The sequence below is a fragment of the Callorhinus ursinus genome, unplaced genomic scaffold (genome assembly GCF_003265705.2).
Source record: "Callorhinus ursinus isolate GAN/ISIS: 27379988/994484 unplaced genomic scaffold, GSC_fseal_2.0 scaffold43, whole genome shotgun sequence".
Classification (NCBI taxonomy): Eukaryota; Metazoa; Chordata; class Mammalia; order Carnivora; family Otariidae; genus Callorhinus; species Callorhinus ursinus.
In genome coordinates, this window is record NW_027397105.1 from 11,742,654 (window position 1) to 11,766,624 (window position 23,971).

The 23,971-nt window shown below is 54.3% G+C and overlaps 2 protein-coding genes across 2 annotated transcripts in view; one reads left to right on the forward strand and one right to left on the reverse strand.

Moving 5' to 3' along the window:
- ATPAF2 (ATP synthase mitochondrial F1 complex assembly factor 2) overlaps positions 1-4,806 on the forward strand; it is a 19,929-nt gene extending 15,123 nt beyond the window's left edge. Inside the window, exons 6-8 of the mRNA XM_025864156.2 lie at positions 2,274-2,386; positions 2,920-3,035; positions 4,465-4,806. Of these exons, the coding sequence (XP_025719941.1) occupies positions 2,274-2,386; positions 2,920-3,035; positions 4,465-4,602 (367 nt within the window). The 3' untranslated portion in view covers positions 4,603-4,806. The remainder of the gene's footprint in view (positions 1-2,273; positions 2,387-2,919; positions 3,036-4,464) is intronic.
- A 1,320-nt stretch (positions 4,807-6,126) lies between these two features.
- DRC3 (dynein regulatory complex subunit 3) overlaps positions 6,127-23,971 on the reverse strand; it is a 33,672-nt gene continuing 15,827 nt past the window's right edge. The window contains exons 6-13 of the mRNA XM_025864391.2: positions 23,513-23,632; positions 22,740-22,852; positions 21,241-21,415; positions 16,643-16,774; positions 14,543-14,613; positions 12,138-12,261; positions 6,815-6,946; positions 6,127-6,265 (exon numbers count right to left, since the gene is read on the reverse strand). Of these exons, the coding sequence (XP_025720176.1) occupies positions 6,152-6,265; positions 6,815-6,946; positions 12,138-12,261; positions 14,543-14,613; positions 16,643-16,774; positions 21,241-21,415; positions 22,740-22,852; positions 23,513-23,632 (981 nt within the window). The 3' untranslated portion in view covers positions 6,127-6,151. The remainder of the gene's footprint in view (positions 6,266-6,814; positions 6,947-12,137; positions 12,262-14,542; positions 14,614-16,642; positions 16,775-21,240; positions 21,416-22,739; positions 22,853-23,512; positions 23,633-23,971) is intronic.

The window sequence follows — 23,971 nt, forward strand, 5'->3', positions numbered from 1 at the left end:
TTTTTTTAAGATTTTATTTATTTATTTGACAGAGAGAGACACAGCCAGAGAGGGAACAGAAGCAGGGGGAGTGGGAGAGGGAGAAGCAGGCTTCCCATGGTGCAAGGAGCCCGATGTAGGACTTGATCCAGGACCCTGGGATCGTGACCCGAGCCGAAGGCAGACGCCCAACGACTGAGCCACCCAGGCACCCAGGAAAATAATTTTTAAGAGGGGGAGGGGCAGAGGGAGAGAGAATCTTTTTTTTTTTAATTTAAATTCAATTAATTAACATATAGTGTTTTGTTAGTTTCAGAGGTAGAGTTCAGTGATTTATCAGTCTTATATAACACCCAGTGCTCATTACGGCACGTGCCCTCCTTAACTCCCATCACCCAGTTACCCCATCCCCCCCACATCCCTTCCAACAACCCTCAGTTTCCTGTGATTAAGAGTCTCTTATGACAATAGCCAAACTGTGGAAAGAGCCAAGATGTCTGTCGACAGATGAATGGATAAAGAAGAAGATGTATATATACACAATGGAATATTATGCAGCCATCAAAAGGAATGAGAGCTTGCCATTTGCAACGACGTGGATGGAACTGGAGGGTGTTATGCTGAGTGAAATAGGTCAATCAGAGAAAGACATGTATCATATGACCTCACTGATATGAGGAATTCTTAATCTCAGGAAACAAACTGAGGGTTGCTGGAGTGGTGGGGGGTGGGAGGGATGGGGTGGCTGGGTGATAGACATTGGGGAGGGTATGTGCTATGGTGAGCGCTGTGAATTGTACAAGACTGTTGAATCACAGATCTGTACTTCTGAAACAAATAATGCAATACATGTTAAGAAAAAAAAAGATAGCAGGAGAGGAAGAATGAAGGGGGGTAAATCGGAGGGGGAGACGAACCATGAGAGACGATGGACTCTGAAAAACAAACTGAGGGTTCTAGAGGGGAGGGGGGTGGGGGGATGGGTTAGCCTGGTGATGGGTATTAAAGAGGGCACGTTCTGCGTGGAGCACTGGGTGTTATGAACAAACAATGAATCATGGAACACTACATCATAAACTAATGATGTATGGTGATTAACATAACTAAAAAAATTTAAAGAAAAAAAAGTCTAATGGTTTGTTTTTCTCTCTGATTTCGTCTTCTTTTATTTTTCCCTCTCTTCCCCTATAATCCTCTGTTTCTTAAATTCCACATATGAGTGAGATCATATGATAATTGTCTTTCTCTAATTGATTTATTTCACTTAGTATAATACTCTAGTTCTATCCACGTCATTGTAAATGGCAAGATTTTATTTTTTGATGGCTGAATAGTATTCCACTGTATATATAAACCCCATCTTCTTTATCCATTCATCTGTTGATGGACATCTGGGCTCTTGCCGTAGTTTGGCTATCATGGACATTGCTGCTATAAACATTGGGTGCAGGTGCCCCTTCGGATCACTACATTTGTATCTTTGGGGTACATACCCAGTAGTGCAATTGCTGGGTCGTAGGGTAGCTCTATTTTCAACTTTTTGAGGAACCTCCATACTATTTTCCAGAGTGGCTGCACCAGCTTGCATTCCCACCAACAGTATAAGAGAGTTCACCCTTCTCTGCATCCTCACCAAGAGGAGAGAGAGAATCTTAAGCAGGCTCCATGCCCAGTGCAGACCCCAAGGCAGGGCTCATTCTCACAACCCTAACATTGTGACCTGAGCTGAAATCAAGAGTCAGATGCTTAACTGACTGAGCCACCCAGGCACCCCAGGAAAATAACTCTTTTTTTTTTTTTTTTAAGATTTTATTTATTTATTTGAGAGAGAGAGGCAGAGAAACAGCATGAGAGGGGAGAAGGTCAGAGGGAGAAGCAGGCTCCCCGCTGAGCCGGGAGCCTGATGTGGGACTCGATCCCAGGACTCCGGGATCATGACCTGAGCTGAAGGCAGTCGCTTAACCAACTGAGCCACCCAGGCGCCCCCAGGAAAATAACTTTTTAAAGAAATCTTTTTGTGGTCTCAAATACGAAAAGTTTTCTTAAAAGGTTTAAAAAGAAGGCACCCCATGCTTTTGATGGAGATTCTAGGCAAAGGAGTTAGAATTTCAGGCAGCTGTGTGGACTCTGGCTCTGCTCTGGGGAGGCCACTGGCCATCGTGATAGATGCTCCCAGAATCCCTAAGACTAGCCGTCACAGGGCACGTGCATGCTCAGCAGTTGAGGACTTTACTTCTGGGTGAAAGCTGGGCCACACAGCACCACAGGGACATGCCGAAGCCTTTTCCTTTCAGATACGACGTGGAGATCGGCTCCTCCACCAGCATAATGGGGCCCAGCATCCCAGCCAGGACTCGGGAGGTGCTCGTCAGCCACCTGGCATCTTACAACATGTGGGCCCTACAAGGTATGCGTGGTGTTTCCCATGGCCTGGGAGGGTGGCATGACGGATAAGGGCATCACCAGAACACTTGAGGGGCTGGCTCTGATGCTAACTAACCCTTCCACTCAGTCCCAGGAGGACAGCAGGCTCCTACCCTTGCAGGGGATAGTTGGCTCTGCCTTCTTCTTCAGGCGTCTTGACTTCAAGTCTCATTGGCCTGGCTTGAGTCACATGCCCATCTGCCAACCAGTCCCTGGACCAGGGGCTGGAGTCCTCTGACATGTCCGGTTCAAGTCATGTATCCCCCCTTCCCCCCCTCCCCGGGCAGGAGCAGAAAAGGAATTACACCCCCAGTGGAAATCAGAGTACTCTTTGAGAAGAATGGGGAATGGATACAGAGCCGGCCAGAAAGCGCACATCTCCTGTGACCATCGGTCCCCCACCAAGCACTTCTGTACCTCTCCAGGGCTGCAGGGGCTCGCAAAGAGAAGGTCTGGCAACTGCCCTGTCTTGGCGTGGGGGTGCCCTGGATCCTGATCTGGCTTGTGTCCCTGCAGGGATTGAGTTTGTAGTGACCCAGCTCAAGTCCCTGGTGCTGACCTTGGGCCTGATGGACCTGCACCTGACCGTGGAGCAGGCCGTGCTGCTGTCCCGCCTGGAGGAGGAGTACCAGGTGAGGAGTGTCCGCGGCCCGAGTCCCCGCTTCTCCCCTCCCTGGTTCAGACTGAGGGAGGGGGTGGGGGTGGGGTGGGCTAGCTAGCCCATCAAAAATGTTTTTATGTAGATTTGGCCTTTTGTGACTTTCACGTACATCCAGAAACCAAAACTCAGGGCCCACAAAAGTATTGTCAAGAAGCAGTGATATAACAGTAGTAAGTGCCACCATGTTCCAACATGTTTAGCTCTCCCCTCATCGCCTCACCTCTTCTGAACAGCCTGGCCAGGTGGGAGCTGTTGTTATCCCCATTTTGCACAGGGGGAAACTGAGGTCCGGGGTCACACCCCTGGAAAATGCTGGAGCCAGGGTTTGGAGCCAGGTCTGGGCAACTCCAGACCGAGGCGGTCACGGCACTTGGCAGATAGGGGTTCATGGGCGGGTCAAGATTGTCTGCTTGCACAACTGCACGGTGGGCCCCACTGACACGAAGAGCCCAGGCGCCCTCACACTGCGGGTCATCTGGATGACAGAGCAACCAGGGGGCTGCTATTTGTACAGAAGCTTTCATTTAGTGGGTTTGAAATTAATACGGTTTTGCTACACTGTCATTTGCATTTTTTAACTCTGAGAATTATGACGTTCTCTGCAGTCTTTTTACTGTTTTTTTCTCCAACCTCAGAAGGTTAATTGCTATTACAAATCGGCTCCTAGCATGATGAAAACTCTTTTGTAATGACATTATTTCCTGAGTCCATCTAGTCATCTGCTCAGAAAAATGCCAGGGGGAAAAACTGTTTCTCTACCGCGAAAGGGGCTTGCTAGAGACATGGAATGGGCAGGGGTGATTTGTTGGGGGTGGGGGGCCAAGAAACCCGCTCTTAGGTTCGAGCCGCCATAAAACAGGGACTTACCTGTTCCCTCAAAGTATAAAATGCTCCTCGGACGACATATTACAGTCGTCCACGTGGGGACGGTGGCTTGTGTGACGTGGCAGATCCCAGGTGCCCGGATGGGCTGGGGCGACTGGGCCTCTGGCCAGGGAGGGGGCACTGCAGCCCAGCCTGGTGAGGCAGCTCACAGAGGATGACATTTTGCAGGCGGCCTCACACCAGCCTCCCTGTGGGAGGAGGACGCCATGCGGATGGCGCCCCCTCGGGGAAGATGCACATGTGGTTTTGGGGCCAGACCCACCCGGCAGTCAGGGTGCTCACGGGCCCTGGGCCTGGACTGCACCCCTCCCAAGCTGTCTGCACCCCATCAGCATGGGTGCCTGCTCTGCCCACCAGGGGGTTCTCCCCTGCTGCCTCCCCTGCGTGGGTCTCCTGTTTTGGCAAGATTGGGGCCTGGGCCCCCGAGCCCGGCTATGGGGATGGAATGTGGCTCTGGCTGGGAGGCAGCTGGGCACCTGCCAGCCACGCAGCAGCCTGTCCTGTCCTCTGCTCAGATCCAGAAGTGGGGCAACATCGAGTGGGCCCACGAGTACGAGCTGCAGGAGCTGCGGGCACGCACGGCCGCCGGCACCCTGTTCGTCCACCTCTGTTCCGAGAGCACCACGGTGAAGCACAAACTCCTGCAGCAGTGAGGCCTGGCCGGGTGTGCCCCCCTGGCCCGCAGGGCCTCTGCTCGGCGTCGCTCTGCCCTGCCCCCCGGGACCCAGCGTGGCTGTGGAGGTCAGCCCGCGCCCCGGCCGGGCGCCCCTGGCCCAGTTGGCAGCGAGCGAGTGGGACAAGCGAACGAGCGACTTCCTCTCAAGCTGGTTTTATTAAATACCTGTCTGCCCTGGGAACGCGTGGAGGCCTGTTCTCATTTGCGCCTCTGCTTTCCTCCATTCCTCTTGCTACGTCTGGGCTTCAGCAAGGTCAGACGGCTTCCCTCCCACGACACGTCCTGCTCTCTGCTGCCCGTGGCCGGGAGCCTCACGCAGCTCTGTGCGGCCCTCAGCTGGGAGACGTTTTTCCCCTGGTTTTTTAATCAGTCTTTCGAAAGTGAGTCCTTTTTGTCCTACACTGGTTATTTCTATTTGTTCCTAGTATTTTAGAAGAAAGCATTTACTCTTGAAAATAGAAAGCATGCATTGTTTGTGGGTTAAAAGCCCAGGTGGGCAGGGCAAGGCCGGCTGACTTGTAAGTGTCCTGCTCAGGGAGCCCCGACTGTCCTTCCTACTTGGCCACTCGCCCCACCCTGGGTGCCCTGTGCGGTCTCCTGGGGCCACAGGCCAGGTGCTCTCCCTGAGGCCCTGACTGTACTCAGACGAGGTACCGTCACCTCCCCACTTCTCATTCCTGAGATGGAGCTCAGGCTGCAGAGGTGACATGGGAGGCCCAGCCTGTGCTCTTCACCTCTGGAGGGTCGTGTGGCCCCTGCGACCAACCTTAGAGACGCAGGGAGCCATGGCCTCCACCTTGGTGGGCCGGCCCAGGTCCCACGGCTATGCCGGGGCTCCAGCCTCTCCCGTGTCCCTCCTCAACACACGGAGAAGAGAAGGACTCAGTCCACGTCAGCCTCGTCCGCCCCCCGCTGGAGGCCTGCCCTGGGCGCATCAGCAGAGATGGTGGGCACGCAGCTGACGTTAGGCCGTGGCCAAGGGTGTAGCAGCCACCTTGGAAGCCGCTCTGCGGCTGGCCAGCTGCAAGGCCAACTGATCATCTTGGACTTTTCCTCCTGCACGTGTGTGAATAGGAGTTCTGATGTTTTTTTTTAAAGAATGGAGAAAAGATGGGGGCGCCTGGGTGGCTCAGTCGGTTAAGCAACTGACTCTTGGTTGCGGCTCAGGTCATGATCTCGGGTCATGAGATTGAGCCCCACATCGGTCTCTGTGTTCAGTGTGAGGGGGGTCTGCTTTCTCTCCTTCTGCTTCTCCCCCCTGCTCATGCTCTCTCCCAAATCACTAAGTAAATCTTAAAAAAAAAAAAAAAAAGAATGGAGAAAAGAGACATGGTCCTTTATTTTTCTCTACATTTGGAGGTTTCCCCAGGGGTGGGAGAAGAATGGTGCTGGGGGGAGGGGTTGTGCTGGGGGTTGAGAGACTCCCAGTAACGCTTGTGAGGCGGTCAGGGAGACGTGTGTGGTGTGTGTGCGCACTGGGAGGGCCGATGACTGTGTTCTGAAGAACTGTCTGGGCTGGCGCAGCCCTAATCTATGACGTCACTGCATTCCAGGTTGTCCAGTTCGTTCTGCATGTGGTCGATGTACTGATTGATCTCCTTCACTCGCCTGCGGTTCCTCATGATCTCATCCTTGTGGATCTGAGGGGTGAAAGCAGAGCCCGAGGTCCTAAAGTCAGAGAATTTGCTGGTATTCTTTTACTGAGCACAGTTTGGGGAGAAGGAAGTTGTTCTTTGAAATTTGCGTAGTTGCATCCCTCATTTACTTTAAAGTCTCCGCGTTCTGCTCATCTCTTCGAGGGAGGAGTTAGGGTGGGTTAGCATGTGGGTTCTAAAGTCTGTCTTCAGTGTGGAATTCTACCATCCTTAATTTTACTGTATTTTGGGGCACCTGGATGGCTCAGTTGGTTAAGAGGCTGCCTTTGGCTCAGGTCATGATCCCAGGGTCCTGGGATCGAGTCCTGCATGGGGCTTGCCCAGCGGGAGCCTGCTTCTCCCTCTCCCTCTACTGTTCCCCCGGCTTGTACGTGCACTCTCTCTCTCTGACAAATAAGATCTTTAAAAAAATTTTTTTAACTGTATTTCATATTGCCAAAAGTATATGCTCCCAGGGACAGATGTCCCCTTTCTCTCTGGCTGGTAGCTGGAGAAATGGGTGCAGCCTCCTAGACCAGGGTAGTGCCCACTCACCGTGTCCACCAAGTGCGTACACCAAGAGTTGGTCCTGGTCACCAGCTCATCTTCTCGATTGTCGATCTTCAGGAGATGGATGTCATGTGACGCCCCGACAGCATTAACAATCGTGTCTTTGTCGACGAAAAGCTGGTGAGCAAGAAAGATCAAATGAGCGTGTGTGTCACGTTCCCTGCCCCCGAGCACTCAGTCAGAGGGCCAAAGAGAAAGGGAACAGCCGAGTGTCCTCTGGCTGGTGGAGGCAGCTGCCCAGCGCCCAGTGGAGCGCCCACCTTTGTATCAGAGCGTTCTTCCAGCTCATCTTCCGGGGACAACGCCTCCCAGACCCACGCCACGGCAAGCGCTATGGGGAAGGGGCCCACCAAGGTGTCAACTTTGCAGTACTAGTTGGGAGTGTGTTTCCTTCAGGGAGGAGGCAGGTGGTTGTTCCAGAGGTGACCTCACTCACGACGTCTGCTCCCACAGTGGTTCTCTATCGTTGGCCCTCAAGTCTGATTTGCCTGACACCTGCCGGCTGGGTGGGAAGTGCGAGGCTGGCTGAGGGTCTCGGGGCTGCTCTGAGGACAGAAGGCCCTATAAATCGATGGCTGCTCACCCCACCTTGTCTCTCCACTGCCCCTCATGTTAACCCAATTGAACTCTGGATTATGCTTGGCGTCTCCTCCCTTCTTGTTCCTGAGCTCATTTTCTGCCTTGTAAAAAGTTGTTGACAATGACCACCCTCTACCAGGCCTGGCTGGTTCTAGGTGCCCACACTATGGCTGTTGTTTAGCTGGCTCAGTTGGAAATCAAGTGGAATCATTCCCCAGAACAGGGCAAGGCTGCGGGCGCACTTCGAAAGCGCTGCTTACGCTTTGAAGGAAAGGCAAAAGACCCGAATGTTCCATTTGTTGTGAGGACTGCAAGCAGATAAATACTTGTTTTTATTCTTTAGTATAGTAGTGGTTAACTTAATAGTCTCCAAAATATGTTCTATGGGATCTTGAGATATTAGTATTTCTGCAAAAAAATCCCCAAAAATGTTTTCTTTGGTCAAATACATTTGGGAAAGCCTTGCATAACAGGGCATAAAACAGAGAAGGCTCTGGAAAGTGTAAACTCTTTTAACTTTGTCTCTCTTGGTTTGCCAGTTTATTTGGCCACAGACTTCTTTTCAGAGTAATGCCTGTAATGCCTGTGAATACCTCGCGGGATGGTGGTTTTCCACAGAATCCCATGAAGACAAGCCAGGCTAGCTGATGCAGCTGATGCTAGCACGGCCACATGGGAGAAATGACAAGAAGTCATGAAGATCTCTGCGAGAAGGTACCGGGCCAGACTCTGGGAAGGGCTTCGGGCAGCCTGCTCGGGAGCGAGTCCCGGTAATCTAGAAGTAGCCAGAGCCACTCATCACGAGAAGGTCCTGGTTCTTTACTTTTTTTTTCCTTTTTAAAGATTTTATTTTTTATTTGAGAGATAGAGAGCACGAGAGGGAAGAGGGTCAGAGGGAGAAGCAGACTCCCTGCTGAGCAGGGAGCCCGACGTGGGACTCGATCCCAGGACTCCAGGATCATGACCTGAGCCGAAGGCAGTCGCTTAACCAACTGAGCCACCCAGGCGCCCTGGTTCTTCACTTTTAAAAAGGGTCATAGCAGGTCTCCTAAGCTCCTGGCTCCCTGAGGGCCTTGCTGGACCTCACGGAGGTGAAGACACAGCCCTCAAGACACATTTGTTTCAAAGCAACTTCTTGGGGTGGGGGCGGCATGACTTTTGTCACTTGAGCAGTCTCTGGGGACTTGCAGGTCCTCTCTGTGGCCTGGGCCTGAGCGCAGGCCCCACCACTGCGGTGGGACGCCCACGTGGCTGCTCAGAGCACCCAGGGAGCAAGTGTGCCCTCCCTCGGCCCCCTGCACATGGCAGCGGCTCGTGGCAGCACGAGGCTTGCGGCCCGCGGCCCCCGGCCCCCAGTGGAGGGGCCCTTGCTAGGGGCCACTGGGGATGCCAGTGCCGCTCCTGCCCCCTCCCTCTGCGCCACAGCTTCCTCCTTGAGCACGCGCCTTCTGCTTTTCCTTCCAAAGCACCGAAGGACTTCGAAAGACAGATTTGGCCCCACCTGTGGCGGGAGCTGATCACAATCACTGGACCGAATGAGAGGAGTTTTAAGGAGATAAACAATCTCCTCCGTGAGACGTTTTATCGCGATCCCGCTCCTTGATAATTAGATGAGAGAAACTGGATTTTTTTTTTCTTCACTGAGGGCCCTATTCACTCATCCGAACATCCCTGTCTTGCCACGGGCTCTGAGTCTGAGTCAAACTGCCTGTGTTCAAATCGCAGCTCTACCACGTATATGCTGTGTCTTTGGCGGGTTACTCTCGTCTCGTGCCTCGGGTTTCTCGTCTGTAAAAGGGAACCATAATGGTACCTATTTTACCGTGTTGATATGAAGATTAAAAAAGAACTAATACGTGTCCGGGGCACCTGGGTGGCTCAGTCGGTTAAGCGGCTGCCTTCGGCTCAGGTCATGATCCCAGGGTCCTGGGATCGAGCCCCACGTCTGGCTCCCTGCTCAGAGGAGAGCCTGCTTCTTCCTCTCCCTCTGCCTGCCACTCCACCTACTTGTGCTCGCTCTCTGTCAAATAAATAAAAATCTTAAAAAAAAAAACAAAGAACTAATACGTGTCCGGTGCTTCTGCTTCTCAGACAGCTGGCCCTCAGGAGGCCCTCAGTAAATGCTAGCTGTTTGTTGGTACAATTACTTCTTACAGTGAAGGCATCCTCCCCCACCGCCCTGAGAACAATGTGCTCCATCTTGTTGCTTAAATGTAAGGAGAACTCAGGGTGCCTGGGTGGCTCTGTCAGTTAAGCGTCTGACTCTTGATCTCAGCTCAGGTCTCGATCTCAGGGTTGGGAGTTCAAGCCCTGCGTTGGGCTCCGTGCTGGGTGTGGAGCCTACTTAAAAAATAACTAGGGAGACCTAAACCACAGTATTAAGGTTCTGGTGATGTCTTTCCATGCAACTGCAGGCGTTCGCCAAAGGACAGAGCTCACCCTGGCCCACAGAGGGCAGGCTGTCCAGTGGGCTCAGCTGGCTGCCCCCATGAGGCCTTGAGGGTGGCACTCGACACCAGTCCTACCAGCAAGCCCAAGGCAGAGCCCCATTACCCTAGGGCCTGGGGCCCTGGGAAAACCCAGAACACCAGCTTGTAGTCTACAGTGAGAGTTTACAATCTCTCAGGCTTGGGGTTTGATTCCAGACTCTAGTCCTCCCAAGCGCTGTCACCTTGCGCGGCTTACCAGACTTCTCTGAAACGCAGTCTTACCCAGTTTTCCTATCTGTAAACTGTGAATGATAACAGTACCGCCTTTGTAGGGTTGTTTGCGGAGATAAAGGAGATCCTACGTGAGCCTCAGGCTTCCATGCCCGGACAGTGGCAAGCCTACGGCAAGTGGAGCTCTGTGTCGCCAGCCACTGTGGCCGGCCCCCACCCAGTCAGCAGGTACTGAGCGTTCCCGGAGCCACAGGAACAGGTGACAGATGGCGTCAGGCAGAGTCATTCTGGCAGGAGAGAGGGCTGGCCACTGGAAGCACCAGTCCAGCCTGCTTGTCTGCCACTGAGTTTCGGGGCCCATATTTTTCTGTGTCCCAGTTATTAGGGAGGGATGTGTCAGTCCTGTGCCCACTGAGTGTCACAGACTGGGAGGTGTGCTGTGGGGGAACTCCATGACCCCTCGATGGTCCCTCTGGGGCACAGCAGAGTGGGCTCTTGGAGGCGGCCTTATTTCAGGGCTCAGGGGAAGTGACATCTTATATCTGGTCACAGCAGCTTTGGCAGGGGTTGAGGGAGGGAGGGCCGGCAACACATCGGGCCGGCCACCACACTGCTGCCCTAGGCGTCTGTCTCGGCCCCCGACAGAGGCCGTGGGAGCCGGGACTGCTTGTCTCTGTGCGGGGACTTAGCCAGCACCTGACGAAGTGGGCCTTCGAGAACTCAGGGCACTTCAGCTGGACTGTGGCAGTGCCACGCACCATTGCTGGCACTGGCGAGGGACCTGGCCGCGAAGAGGCCATCCCTGCCTTCCTCCTGAGCCTGGATGCGGTGTGAATAGTCACATAAGCAAATCAACACATGCATGAGAGCTTGAAATTGTAATACGGGCTGTGACAGCGATAAATGGGGTGTGTGATCGAGACGCAGTGGCTTTCCAGGAAACTGATGTCTCCCAGGAGCTGCCATTTGAGCTGAGAGCTGAACAAGGACGAGCCAGACACCCGGAGAGCTTAGAGAAGGGCATGTCTGCTAGGTGGAATATCAAATGAAAGGAGCAAGCCTGGGAGCTTGGGAAATGGCTCCGAGGCTGGGGCGACGGGGCAGGCGGCTGAGGTAGGCAGGCCAGGCACGGGGGTCTGGTGGACTATGGTAAAGTGAAGTGCTTACTCCACGGGTCACCGGAGACCATTACTATGTGTTGTGCAGAGGCACAGAATGCTGAGGTTTTCTAAGGATCTCTGGCTGCTGTGTGGGGAATAATAGCCTACAGAAGGGTAGCAAGGAGGCCAGTGGTCCAGGCAGACAGTGTGGCTTGATCTCATGCTAACATGGAGGTGAGAGAAGCTGAGAAGTGGGGAGTGGGATGAAGGATGAAGGAATGAAAGCAGGCTCCTGACAAGGATCTGGCCTGCATCCCTCCCCGGAGACACAACACACATCGCCACTGGACCACAGCACAGGAGACCCGGACAGCCTCCCCGGGTGAGCAGCCTCAGGAGCTCCGGCTGACTGCTGATGCGGGACCACCCGTCACTGGACGTGCTGACAGAAGGTGCGGGACAGCAACAGGCCAGGCAGCCCAGGTGCTTGGGCCGTTCCAAACACCACACTAGTGCAGCCCACCACAGACACGCAAGGGTTAGGAAGACCTGCCGGGGGCGGGGGGGGGGGGGAAGTCTCAGAACTTAACCTCTATTTGCAACTGCCTCTCTCAGAAACTTCCAGAAGCCCCACAGAAATGACCTTTTGCAAACCAACCTGTTGGTAAGTTGAAACCACTTAATTATCATGAGCTCCTCTTCAGCTGCTCCCCACTGAGTGCCCACCAGGTGTTTTATTTGTTGACCTACGTCATCTGCCAACCACCCTGCAAAGGGGGTTACTGTCCGTCCCTTTTGCAGGTGGTGAAACAGGCGGTAGGAGGCTTTCAGGCTTACCAGAGCCACAGAGGGTGGGGGGCGGGCACTGCGTCCGACCCTCCGGCTCCTGAGCCCGCCCGCCTCGCCCCCAGCCCCTCCCACCGCCCTCGGCCCGGCCCACTGGGCCCGGGCCCCGCCCACAATGCTCACAGCGCGCACGTCATCGGGCAGGTCCTCGTTGAGCTCGCCCTTCACTATCCTCTCCAGAGTATTGATGGAGATCTCCAGGAGCTTCTCGTGGTGGTGGTTCTCCAGGTCCCGGCACTGAGCCATCGTGCAGCCGAGTTAAGCAAAGGCCAGGGGCGGAGCAGGCCGGGTGCCCCTGCAGCCCCTCAGAGGGTCGGGCCATTTCCTCCAGACAAGAACAGACTTTGCAGGGCGGAAGGGCACCCCTCAGCCGGTTGTACACATGCACGAAACCCCAGAGCCAACCAACCAGCCAACACACACACACACACACACACACACACACACACACACACACACACACACACACACACACACACACACACACACACACACACACACACACACACACACACACACCCCTGGTCATCACTGCCCCCTGGTGCTGTGGGTCCACACACACACACACACACACCTGGTCATCACTGCCCCCTGGTGCTGTGGGTCCCCGCAGAGCTCCTCTATCCTCCACCTCTGTTCCTGCCACCGCCTCCTGCCTGGACAGCAAACCAAGTCCTGGTCTCCCCATTCTAGCCCTTTCTCCCCACAGCAGCCAGTGAGCTCTTAATCATGTAGCTAGACTGGATCTCATCCGTCCCATCCTCATGGCTCTCCAGGAGCTTCCCACTCTCTATCGCAGCCTCTCTTGGAACTGAATCTCTCTCAGGGCCTCAGGGCCTTTGCACGGGGCTGCCTCTCCTGCCTGGAATGTCCTCCCTACTTTTTTGCCTTGTCCCTCTGGCTCACATTCAGGTTCTCAGAGGACCCTCCCTCAGGGAGGCTCCGGGCCCTGGCCTCTGCTTACTTCTGCCTCCATAACTTGTCTCCTTGCGGGACTGTGGGCCCAGGAAGGCAGGACGAAGAGGTTACTTCTGGGGTAGAGCAGAGCAGTTGCCCCCACCCCGACCCCCCATGCAGGGCCCCGAATTCAGGTAGCAGAAGGGTTGGTCATGCCCCAAATGTTGGCTCCTAACCCTGACATTTAACCGGACAATCTCATTATAAAGGATTGGTCAGTGTCTGCACCATGGATGTGGCCCCGCTCCCAGGGCGCCGTGTACTTGCAACTCGGGAGGCAGGCAGGGATTCTGGGGGTTGGTCTCCCTGTGAACATCACTCATTTGACAGCAAATATGCCAGGGCTTCGACCGCAAACAGGGCCCCACGCAGTAACCTGGCTAGGCTAGGAATCCAAACCTTTACTCTAAACAAGGCACCATTGTTCTGAGGGTCGGGAAACTCCCTCAGACCCTGCAGAACATTCTTTGAACATTCCAAGGGGTTGCCAAATCTCCATCTTTTGAAGGTGAGCTTTTTCCTTGGTGAAAAATGGGAGGTTTTACATGCCTCTAATCTCAAAGGTGGAGAGTCCCACGACATGGGATCCTGTGATGGGTCTGATAGCACCTTGGTGCAAGTAGAGATCTTTCTGTACATCAAACTGGGGCTCAGGTATTTCTGGTAAAAAGTGAAGAATGCTTATAAAGCCCTGCCTTTTTACTATCTCTGCCAACCTGTTTAGGGCATTGGTGGTAGTGGGAGGGGGTAGGTGTAGTCCCAAAGGTGGCCCCCTGGAAGGGGACTACACTGATTTGCATCCTGCTTAGTTCGTGAAGGAGCTGTACCCTTCTCTGTGTTTTGTTAAAAATGCAAGTGTCGGTCGGGGTCCATTTCTGTATCAGTTAGGGAGGACGTTAGGTTTGAGGTTGGTGTTGAGGAGAATAACTACTATGACTTCCAGTGCTTTGATGAAATCTCAGATGCGAGGCCTTCTGGCCAAGCGTCTGCGATTTCATATTGTTGGAGCGTTCGCTGCGTCCCTGGGGATTGCAGCTTTTCTGTAAGTCTGCCATGGCCGAACCAAGAAAGAAGGCGTACGCAGATTTCTGCAGAAATTACGATTCCATGAAAGAGTTTGAGGAGGTGAAGAAGGCTGGTATCTTTCAGAGTGCAAAGTGATTTGGGAATGTGAAGAATTTCTTTGGGTTGAGTTCCACTGAAGTCTGTCACTGACCTGTGTTCCTGAACTCTGAAATACGAATATTGGCTTATGGCATAGTTTGTCTTGATAAATAAACAACTAACAAATAAAAAAAAATGCAAGTGTCGGGGAGCCTGGGTGCCTCAGGTCATGATCCCAGGGTCCTGGGACTGAGCCCCACTTTGGGCTCCCTGCTCAGAAGGGAGTCTGCTTTTCCCTCTCCCTCTGCTCCTCCCCCACCCCACTCATGCTCTCTCTCTGAAATAAATGAATAAAATCTTAAAAAAAAAAAATGCAAGCTCCTCTCCCCTGGTACCCCTGGAGGTAGGAGGAGCACTGCTATGGGCCAGTAGCACCTTGCCGTGGAGGGTCATCAAGGAAAGGATATAGGCTCTGGACATTTTCAATAAAGAGTGCCACCAAGTCCGTGATGTTCCTTTCAAACATGTTTATAGTCTCCTGGAAATGATAACGAACACAGTTAACATGAATATTTAGACATGAACTTGACTGACCTAGTTATCAGAGCAAAAGGTGATCTTGTGAAACTTAGCAGGTACCTCCTCTAATCCCAGACCTTCAGGGTAAAGACCAACCACTCTGACCTTCCCAGGTAGATGTCTGTGAACTGGCCCTCTCTCCTGATCTCTTTCTCACAGCTGTGGTACTCTCCAGCCACTTCAGCTTACTCACCACCCCGACAGTTTAACTCAAAGCTTCTTTCAGGCCTTTGCACCTGCTGGTCCCTCTGCCAGGAAGGTTTGTCCCACAAGCCCCACATACACACACAGAGCTAACCCCCTTCCTTAGGGCTTCTCACTGGCATCTGTCCATCACCTCCAGAGAAACAGGGGAGAAAGTCGCTAAGAGCCAGACTGCCTGGATCAGTATCCCAGCTCTACCACCGTGTTTAATTTCCTTGGGCCTCAACGTCCTCATCCATGAAATGGGTTTCCTTTGTAATAACTGTCTTGTGGAATTGCGGTGAAGTTAAAACGATTTACTTCACACAAAATGCCTTGCAAGGTGCCTCAGTAATGCTGGCCGTGACCCCTGACCTCTCGCTGTGAGTGCAGGTGCAAGCCTGGCTTCCACCTCCCCCCAGTGCACTCCTGCATTGCTGCATCCCAGCGCTTAGCTGGGCACCCAGGGCCTAAATGGGACTTGAGTGAGGGAACCATGGGAAATGTGATGGTGAGGCCTGCTCCCCTGTGACCCCCGCCCCCCCGCCCCAGGATGGGTCATGCCCCTGATCAACCTTGGACTCCAGGGGCTGCAGGGTGTGCCAAGGGCACCGGGAATCTGCCCGAGTCTGAGGACTGACTGCAGGCTGAGCTGCACATTTTTCCAATGTGTGTAAACACTGTCGTAATGAATAAACATGGGGTCGTTGAAAAGCACGAGTGCACCTGACAGCTTCTTGGCTCCTGGTGATACCAGTACGCCCGAGCATGCACAGGTTCTGGGGAACTTCTGGATGTCAGAAAGAGGCTCTCCCTGCAGGAAGAGGTCAGGAGCCACTGCCTGAGCGTCCGCTGATGCTCCGTGAATGGCTTTCCACAGCACTCGAGCCTTCCCCAGCGGGGAGCGAGCATCTGCCCTGTGCTGAGATGGGCAGATCTATCCGTGTCTGAGCTGTCACTTGACACGTGAGGAACTGATTAGGCGCTATCTCTTGGCCCAGCCACGGCAGCATCCAATGAGGTTCAATTCATCACGGCCCCTCAGACTCCCAGCCTCGGCTGCCTTGTGAACATGCGAGTCACTCGGGCTATAAGGAATTCTAGATAGCAGCGCGCTGTGCTTCCCCGACTTAGTGCTGAATTGCAGCCTTCTCGCCTGGCTCTGGGATGCGGCAAAGCAGGCTGCAATGCGGAGGAGCTTTTGTTCTATCCTAGAGTGGGGGCCCACTGTGTTTTTCAAGCACCCAGACAGCTCCTTGGGTCTAATAAAAAAAGGGGGGGGCGCTTGGGTGGCTCAGTCATTAAGCATCTGCCTTTGGCTCAGGTCATGATCCCAGGGTCCTGGGATCGAGCCCCACATCGGGCTCCCCGCTCTGCAGGAAGCCTGCTTCTCCCTCTCCCACTCCCCCTGCTTATGTTCCCTCTCTCGCTGTGTCTCTCTCTGTCAGATAAATAAAATCTTTAAAAAAAACCCAAAAAACAAAAAAAAAAGCCACCTCTCCCTGCTGAGGCTCTGGGGTCTTCCAGAATAGGGGGTGCATTTCAGAGGAATGAGCTCACCTCTCATGCGGCACAAGAATCACTTGCACTCTGAATGATTGAAATATATTAAAAGCAAACACAGGACTGATGAGCAAAAAAAGCTTTAGTCGGCCGTGCTGAGTCGCACTGGACGTTTCCAGCAGAGGAGTGCCCGGGAAGGTTCCAGCTCGAGTACGGTTTTGCAGCTGAATTACTGCGTTCTTGCAAACGGGACGGGCCGGGCACGATCGCGCCATGTCTGTGCCCCAGGGGCCTGGCCTCACCTCCAGCTGTTCTACCAAGTGCATCTCCAGTGTCATGAGCACGTTGAACAGCTCCGTGATGTCCTCGCCATATTCCACTATCTTTATCTCGATGTTGGTCAGGTTGGACTGCTCTCGAATGGCATTTAGACTCTGGAAATAAAAACCTGTGCTTTAGGAATCCATGACCAAGTGTAATTAGCTAATGACAGGCGACAGTTGGTTTTGTGGCTAAGAACTTAGATTCGGGTTGGACTGTCCACGTTCAAGTGTCAGCTCCGCCACTTGGCAGTTTCGTGGGCTTGTGGAAGCTATTCATGCTCCCCGTGCCTGGAGGCAGTTAGAGCGGATGCTAGTACTGGTTAGTGAGTGCTCCATCCACGTTAGCTCTGGTTTCCATTAGAGGTGGCTGGGCTGGGCGGAAGGAGCAATGGCTTCAGAGTCAAGTGAACCTGAATTTGAATCCGCCTGTCTGGGTCACTTATTAGCGGTGTGACCTCGAGTGTGCCCCCTTTGTTCTCGAAGCTTTGCTTTCCTCATGTAAAGGGGGAGAGAAGTGTGTGTGTCACAGAGTCCTGGGGATTAGGCAGTATATATGAGCTCTTGACTCTCAGCAGGGGCTCGGCAAACAGTCTCCAATAAAAGGTCCACAGCAGGCATGGGTAGGGAGAGACACTGGAAAAATGTCCAGTCCTTAGGAAACCAGTCGGGCCCACAGAGCACCCCAGAGCTGGACTGTTTGGAACGAGAGGATGCTCATGGGCTAGAGAGCACCCTGGGGTCCAAACCTGGCAGTGAATTCCAGCCATTCACTAACAAACATCCTGGGGACTTGGCCATCAGATGCGTTGTCAACTTGTTTCTGTTGCTATATGGTATTAGCTGGGAAGGAGGACAGAGTAACTTGACACAATTCAGTGTGATGAATGATATTTATAATAATGGCTACCCTGTATGGAGAAAAATCAGGTTCAATCCCTACCTCGAACCTACATGAAAACAAATTTCCCCACAGAGTGAAGATTTAAATGTACCAAGTAAAGTCATAAAAGTACTAGAAGGAAAAATGGGTGGGTTTTAATAAATAATCTCAGAGAAAAGAAGTCCTTTGTAAGTATAACCAGGAAAAAAAAAAAGACTTGATAAATTATATAACCATATTTGCAACTCATTGCACTGACCCAGGGCTAACTTCTCAATCTATAAAGAGCTCCTACAAAGTAATGATTAAAAAAAAAAAAAAAAATCCAGACCAAAAACCAAGTAGAAAAAATGGGTTAGGGCATGTTATAAGAACAAACAGTTCACGGAGTAAGACGTACAAATGCTTGTGAAAATTGCAGTATGTACCCTCACTGAAGAGAAACCAAATGCACTCCAAGTGTACCAGATCGGCAGAGACGAGGAAGCCTGGGAACAGTGGTCTGACAAGAAGCCGGCAGCACCGGTCCAGCCTCCACCGAACACAGCTGAGCGGTAACTAGCAAAAGGAGCAACACCCAGTTCTACCTGCAGGACTTCGTCCTACAGATCAAACCTGCGCCAACCTACCCACGGCGACACGGGTGGGAAGAGCAGAAGATCGGAAAAAACCGGCTTGTCCATCAACAGGGACTGGCTTTAATAAATCACGGCTCATCCACGCAATGAGAGATTTTACAACTATGAAAAAAGGAAGGGCGCCTGGGTGGCTCAGTCGATTAAGCGACTGCCTTCGGCTCAGGTCATGATCCTGGAGTCCCGGGATTGAGTCCCACATCGGGCTCCCTGCTCAGCAGGGAGTCTGCTTCTCCCTCTGACCCTCTTCCCTCTCGTGCTCTCTCTCAAATAAATAAATAAAGTCTTAATCATAAAAAAATAAAAAAATAAAGTCTTTAAAAAAGAAAAAAGGAAGCGACTCAAGTTTTGGAAGGATCTCTAAGCTGCATAAAGAAGCAAGGTGCGGAAGAGCGCATGCCACATTTTCGTGCGTGCGCACGTGCACAGGGACGGGAGGCCGGCGGACCGTACGCCCCTGCCTGCGGGGGTCCTTCTGTGCCCATGCTCACTACGCTAATCAGCATGTACCGCCTGTCCAGTGCTGCCAACTACACACACTGCTGCTCACAGTCCCCAGCACGGTTCTAGGAGGCAGTTACCCCCATTTCTCTAATGAGGAAATGGAGGCTAGCAGAGGGTCACCAGCGAGGGGTCCACATGAGCATTGTGCCCACCCGCCTGCTGACCCCAAGCCATGCCCCCCTGGGCACCGGGAGGGGGCACTGCGGGAGTCCTGGGCTAGTGGGGGTTGTGGGGGGAGAGTACAGGACAAGCTCAGAGAGGTCCCCTGAGGAACCTCAGGCTCATGGAGTCCTGTGACCTTCTAAGCCAGCGAGCGGGCTCAGCTAGGGCTGAGCATTGGAGGCCCCTGGAGAGCTCTGGAAAATCCCAGTGCCAGGCTGCACCCCCTGGGCTGGGGCATGAGCCCCTTGTCGGGTCCCTGGAGACTCTTGTGTGGGGGCTGCATGAGACCACTACTTTTGGCCCTAGGAGGATGAGCTTAGTTTGCTCATCCCAGGCGGCCTCTGGGAGTGTCGCCATGATGGGTCTGTGGGGACCGGCGCCTCAGAAGCAGGAGGAGCAGGCGTGCTTTGAAGACCTCCGCCCTGGACGTCAGGGAGTCAGGCTTGGCGCCAGCAGGAGAACTGACAGTAGCCTGGCCCATGTCCTGCTTCTCCAGGGGGGGGATTTGTTGCTGAGGAGGCTGGGCCCAGGCCTAGGGCTTCAGGAGGAGCCAGCTGGCTGGCGTCCAGACATCCCGAATCCAGTGGCTTTGGGGGCCAGATAAATGTCACGGAGGATGTGCCAGACAGGGATCGGGGGACTGGAAATGTGGCTTGTCCAGAGGGGACAACCGCCACTGAGACCCTGCTGACAACTGCCTCCAGAGAAGCTGGCAACCACAATTTTTCTGTGAAATCTTCCCGTTTAGAATGTCAGTAGGATGTTCAAAACGTTTTAAAAGCCTCTGCAGGCCAAACAAAACACACATGTGAGCCAAATGTGTTCCTCTGCTGACAGGCTTGAACTTCCGCTTGAACGCAGTAACACCCCTGCCCATAACCTGAGGAGGAGGGTCTCGAGGCTTAAATCACACAGAATGTGGGGTCACTGGCGAGGCCAACCAGACAAGACCAGGGACAAGAACAGGGCCTGCGGAGTGAGGAGGTGAGGAGGGCGGGGAAGCACACGGGGGCCCATCGCCGGCCGCCTTATATCTGAACGTGCCTTATCAGGGGGTTTTGCTTGACTTCAAACTAAGAGTTCCCAACCAGGGCTAACTTTGTGGGTCCCTTGAAGCCCCTAACACTGCAGGCCCTGTGAAACAGACTTGGTGTGCGTTGACAGTTGGGTTTTTTTTTTCTTTTTTAATAATTTTTTAAAAACTTATTTTGAGAGAGAGAGGAGAGGGCAGAGGGAGAGAGAGAAGCAGGCCTCCTGCGGAGCAGGGAGCCTGACGACGCGGGGCTCCATCCCAGGACCCTGGGATCAGGACCTGAGCTGAAGGCAGACGCTTAACCGACTGAACCACCCAGGTGCCCTGCGTGGACAGTTTTTTGAGGAGAAAGAAGGTCCACAGCTTTCCTTAGAGTCTCACGAAGATCTGTGATTTAGAACAAGAATTGGTCTCTAAAAATAATGCTAACTACGGGTGCCCGGGTGGCTCAGTCGGTTAAGTGTCCGACTTTTGATTTCGGCTCAGGTCATGACCTCAGGGTGGTGAGACCGAGCCCCGTGCGGGGCTCTGCCCTAGTGGGCGTGAAGCCTACTTAAGATTCTCTCTCTCTCTCTCTCTCTCTTCTTTTGCCCCGCCACCCCACTCACACCTGAACATGCTCTCTCGCTCTCGCTCTCTAAAATAATAATGCTAACTGCAAGAAACAAGTCCCACGAAGCACATATGGCCACTGCTTGGGTTGGGCCGAGTGGCCTGGGGTCAGCAGGTCCTGAACACCTGGGCCTGCTCCCTCGGCTGGAATGCCCTTCCTCCACCATCCCTGGCCCATTTCTCTTTGTCCTGTGAGCCTCAGCCTCAGTTAAGGTCCCTCCAGGAACCCTCAAGGCTCCCTGGGCTCCCCACTGCAGTAGGGAGGGCCTGGGTCTGCACCCCGCACAGGTGGGAGCTCACTAAGGGCAAGAGCCATGTCCAGCAGGGGTCCAGCTTCCCAGGACAAGACACTGAGCGGGGTGGGGGTGGGTGCTCAGAAAATGTCTACTAAATGAACGAATGACCAAAAGAGAAGTAGTAGTTATTGTCCTTGTCATTGTAACAGGAGTGGTAACAGTAACACTGTTGTTAACGGTAATGATGACGTGTTTTAGGTGAAGGAGGCCCACAGGCCTCTCACCCTGGGCTCAGCCCTGGTGTGGTGTTGGAGCTGTGGCTGGTGGTGGGGGAAGGCTAAACTTGCATCTGCCACTGAGCTGCATGACTGCCAGCAAATGGGGACAATGACCACGGGTCTTAGGGCTCATCAGAGGTAGGTGGTGCGTATCCCCAGCAGTGGGGCCAGGCCCGTGGGGTGGGGTCAGCGTCTGGAGCAGGGGGTAGGGAGAGGACAGGGAGGGGCAGAGCCTACCAGCAAGTGCTTCTCCTCGAACTTGGCAATCCTGCGTTTGCCCTGCTCCTGGTTTTCCTGGATGGCCTCCTGGATACACTCATTGAAGGTGTCAAGCTCCAGTTTCCGCTTTTCCTGCTCTTTCAGGCCATATTCAAAAATGTTCAGGCAGATGATGACGAATTTGTCCTTGTAGGTGAGTGGCCGTTAAGGAGGCTGCTGGCCGTCTTGGGGGCAGACTGGTGGCAGGGTGCAAGACGGAGGTGGTGGTAGCTCCTGGTGAGGGGGCCGGGAGTTGAGATTCGGAGTCTAATGTGGTGCTGGGGCATCTCCATCCCCAGCCTGAAGGATTCAGGAGTGGGACTGGCCTCGGGGAAGGAAGCAGGGGCCTCGGGGTGGGGGTGGGGGTGGGGGGGACTACAGAGCAGAGGAGAGGCATCCTGGGGGACCTAAAGGGGCCGGGGCGAGGCTAGGAGCCCAGGGCGAGCCAGCCCCAGCCAGTGTAGTTCTATCTCTGGTGTGTTCTCCAGGGGCACCTTTGTTGGGGGCCTGTCTCCATGCTCAGCTGCTGCAGACACGCTGAGGGAGCCTGCAGGGGTCAGGGGACCTCAGGCCTGAAGCAGAGAGATCCAGGTTCAAGTCCCAGCTCTGCTGCTGCTTCTCCCTGGCAAGCCACTTCACCTGCCCTGGGCCTCGGCTTCCTCACCTGCAGCACAGAGCCCTTGAGATCAGGCAGGCGCGACAGCCCAGATGTGAGCCCAGCTCACCCAGCTCGCCCAGCTGGTGGGTGGCACAGCCTGGCCGGGAGCCCATGTAGCTGGCCCAGAGTCCTGGCTCGTCACCTTCTGCTTAGCCTCACACCCTCCCCTCCCCCACCCTTTCTAAAATGTTGAGGTTTCAAGAGAGAGTTTCTTTCTACCCAGGGATGGCGCTATTATCCTGCCCGTAGCCAGGATGACAAGTGCCAATCACGTCCTCTGGGCAGCAGCCAACTGGGGGAAAGGATGTAGGCTCTTAGCCCCACAGACAAGGGCTCAAATCCCAGCTTCTAGCTGCATGACCTTGGACAAATCACCCTCTCCAAGTCTAGCTTCCCCAACTATAAAATGGGATTAATCACAGGACCCATCTAGTGGGCAGTTGGGAAATTATAAACACGGTATGCAAAGCACACAGCAGAACCCAGTAAATATAGGTACTGAGGCTTAGTACCACAGCCACACACGTCAATTTTCCCTCCTTGACAACCTGGCTTGTGTAGCACAGCAGACCCCGTGCCACGCTGATCAGAGACTGAGTGAGTCCCCTGAAATCTAGACAGCCTTTTCCCCCATGCCGCTCAGCTGACCTGGTGCTTCACTGCTCCTTGGGTAACCGCTGTGAAGGAGGGGTTTTATGTTCTAGGGTTTGGGGGAAATGGGGAAACAGAGGCCCGAGCAGAAGTGGACCTGCCCTTTGCCGGCTGCTGGTGTGGGGCCCAGGCTCTGCCAGAGGGGGTGGACGTGACCTTGGGAGGATATGCCTGCAGGAGCTCGCCGACGCCAGGCAGGTAGGCCAGCTTGTTGCCTTCTACGTCTTCGGCGTACATGCTGTCAAACAGGAAGGAGCCGTTCAGGTGCTCGACGAACGCGACCTACGGTCAGAAGCACAGCGGGGCTCGGGGGGTGGGGACTCAGATTCATCTCACGGGCCCTGGCGAGGGCTCAGTGGGCCGGGCCCTGCGCTGGGCACTGGGGGCACTGGACACTGTGCGGAGAGTGGAGGAGGGGATGCTGCCCTGGGGCTTCAGCCCTTGAAGAAGGCAGGGCAGGGAAGGGCACGTGCGGAGGTACAGGGGCATCAAGGTTGCACGGGGCTCGGTTTGGCTGGAGGAAGGGGTGCCGGCTATCAGGAGGAAGGGGTCCGGGGCCGTGCGGAGGGAGGATTTGAACCTTCCTGGCCACCAGGGAGCTGCCCAGGGGCCGTTCAAAAGAAGGAGCTGCTCTATCAGATCATGTCCGCAGGGCCTTGCGCCGGCAGCCGGCACGCCGGTGAGGACACGGGGCAGGTGGTGTCCAGGCTGAGCTGTGGCTGGCTCTGGGGGCAGGTGGCCGGCAGAGCAAGGCGGGGACGGGGCACTGGCCTCTGGATGACGGACATGCTCCGTCGGGGCGTTCTCAATCAGGACAGGTTTCCGGGGTTTCCGGGGCCTGGGCCCTGCAGACGTTCGTCACATGGGGCCCACAAGCTGTGGCCGGCGTCCTGGCGCCAGGGCAGCGTGAGGCGGGCGGCAGGGCCCCTGCCAGCAGAGTACCTTGTGCTTCTTCAGCTCCTCCTGCCGGGCCCGCTCATCGTCCAGCCGGGCCTGGGTCAGGTACTCTTGTTGCTTCAGCCCATCAATGCTGTACTGGTGCTTACTCCTTGCCAGATCTTTCTGGGGGGGGGGGGGCAGGAAGTGGCATTGTTCCTGGGGCCTGTTCGGTGCCTCTGGGCGGCGGCGTCCTGTGGTCCCCTTAAGCCTGGGCAGGGTGTGGACAGCCCCCTAGTGAGGGCTGCGTGCACAAGAATGGCTTGCTTCCTCGGGGCCTTTTCCAAGTATTCTGAGTTTAAGGGAAATTCGAGAAGGACCCCGAAGATGGGGGAAGGCAGCACAGGCAGACGCAGGATCTGTGGGACATGCCCTGGGGCCACAGTGACTTGTGCCCCCAGCTCTCCACAGTGGCTGTTCTGGCTCTGGGATGCACCATGGGAGAGAGGTCAAATGAGTTGCCTG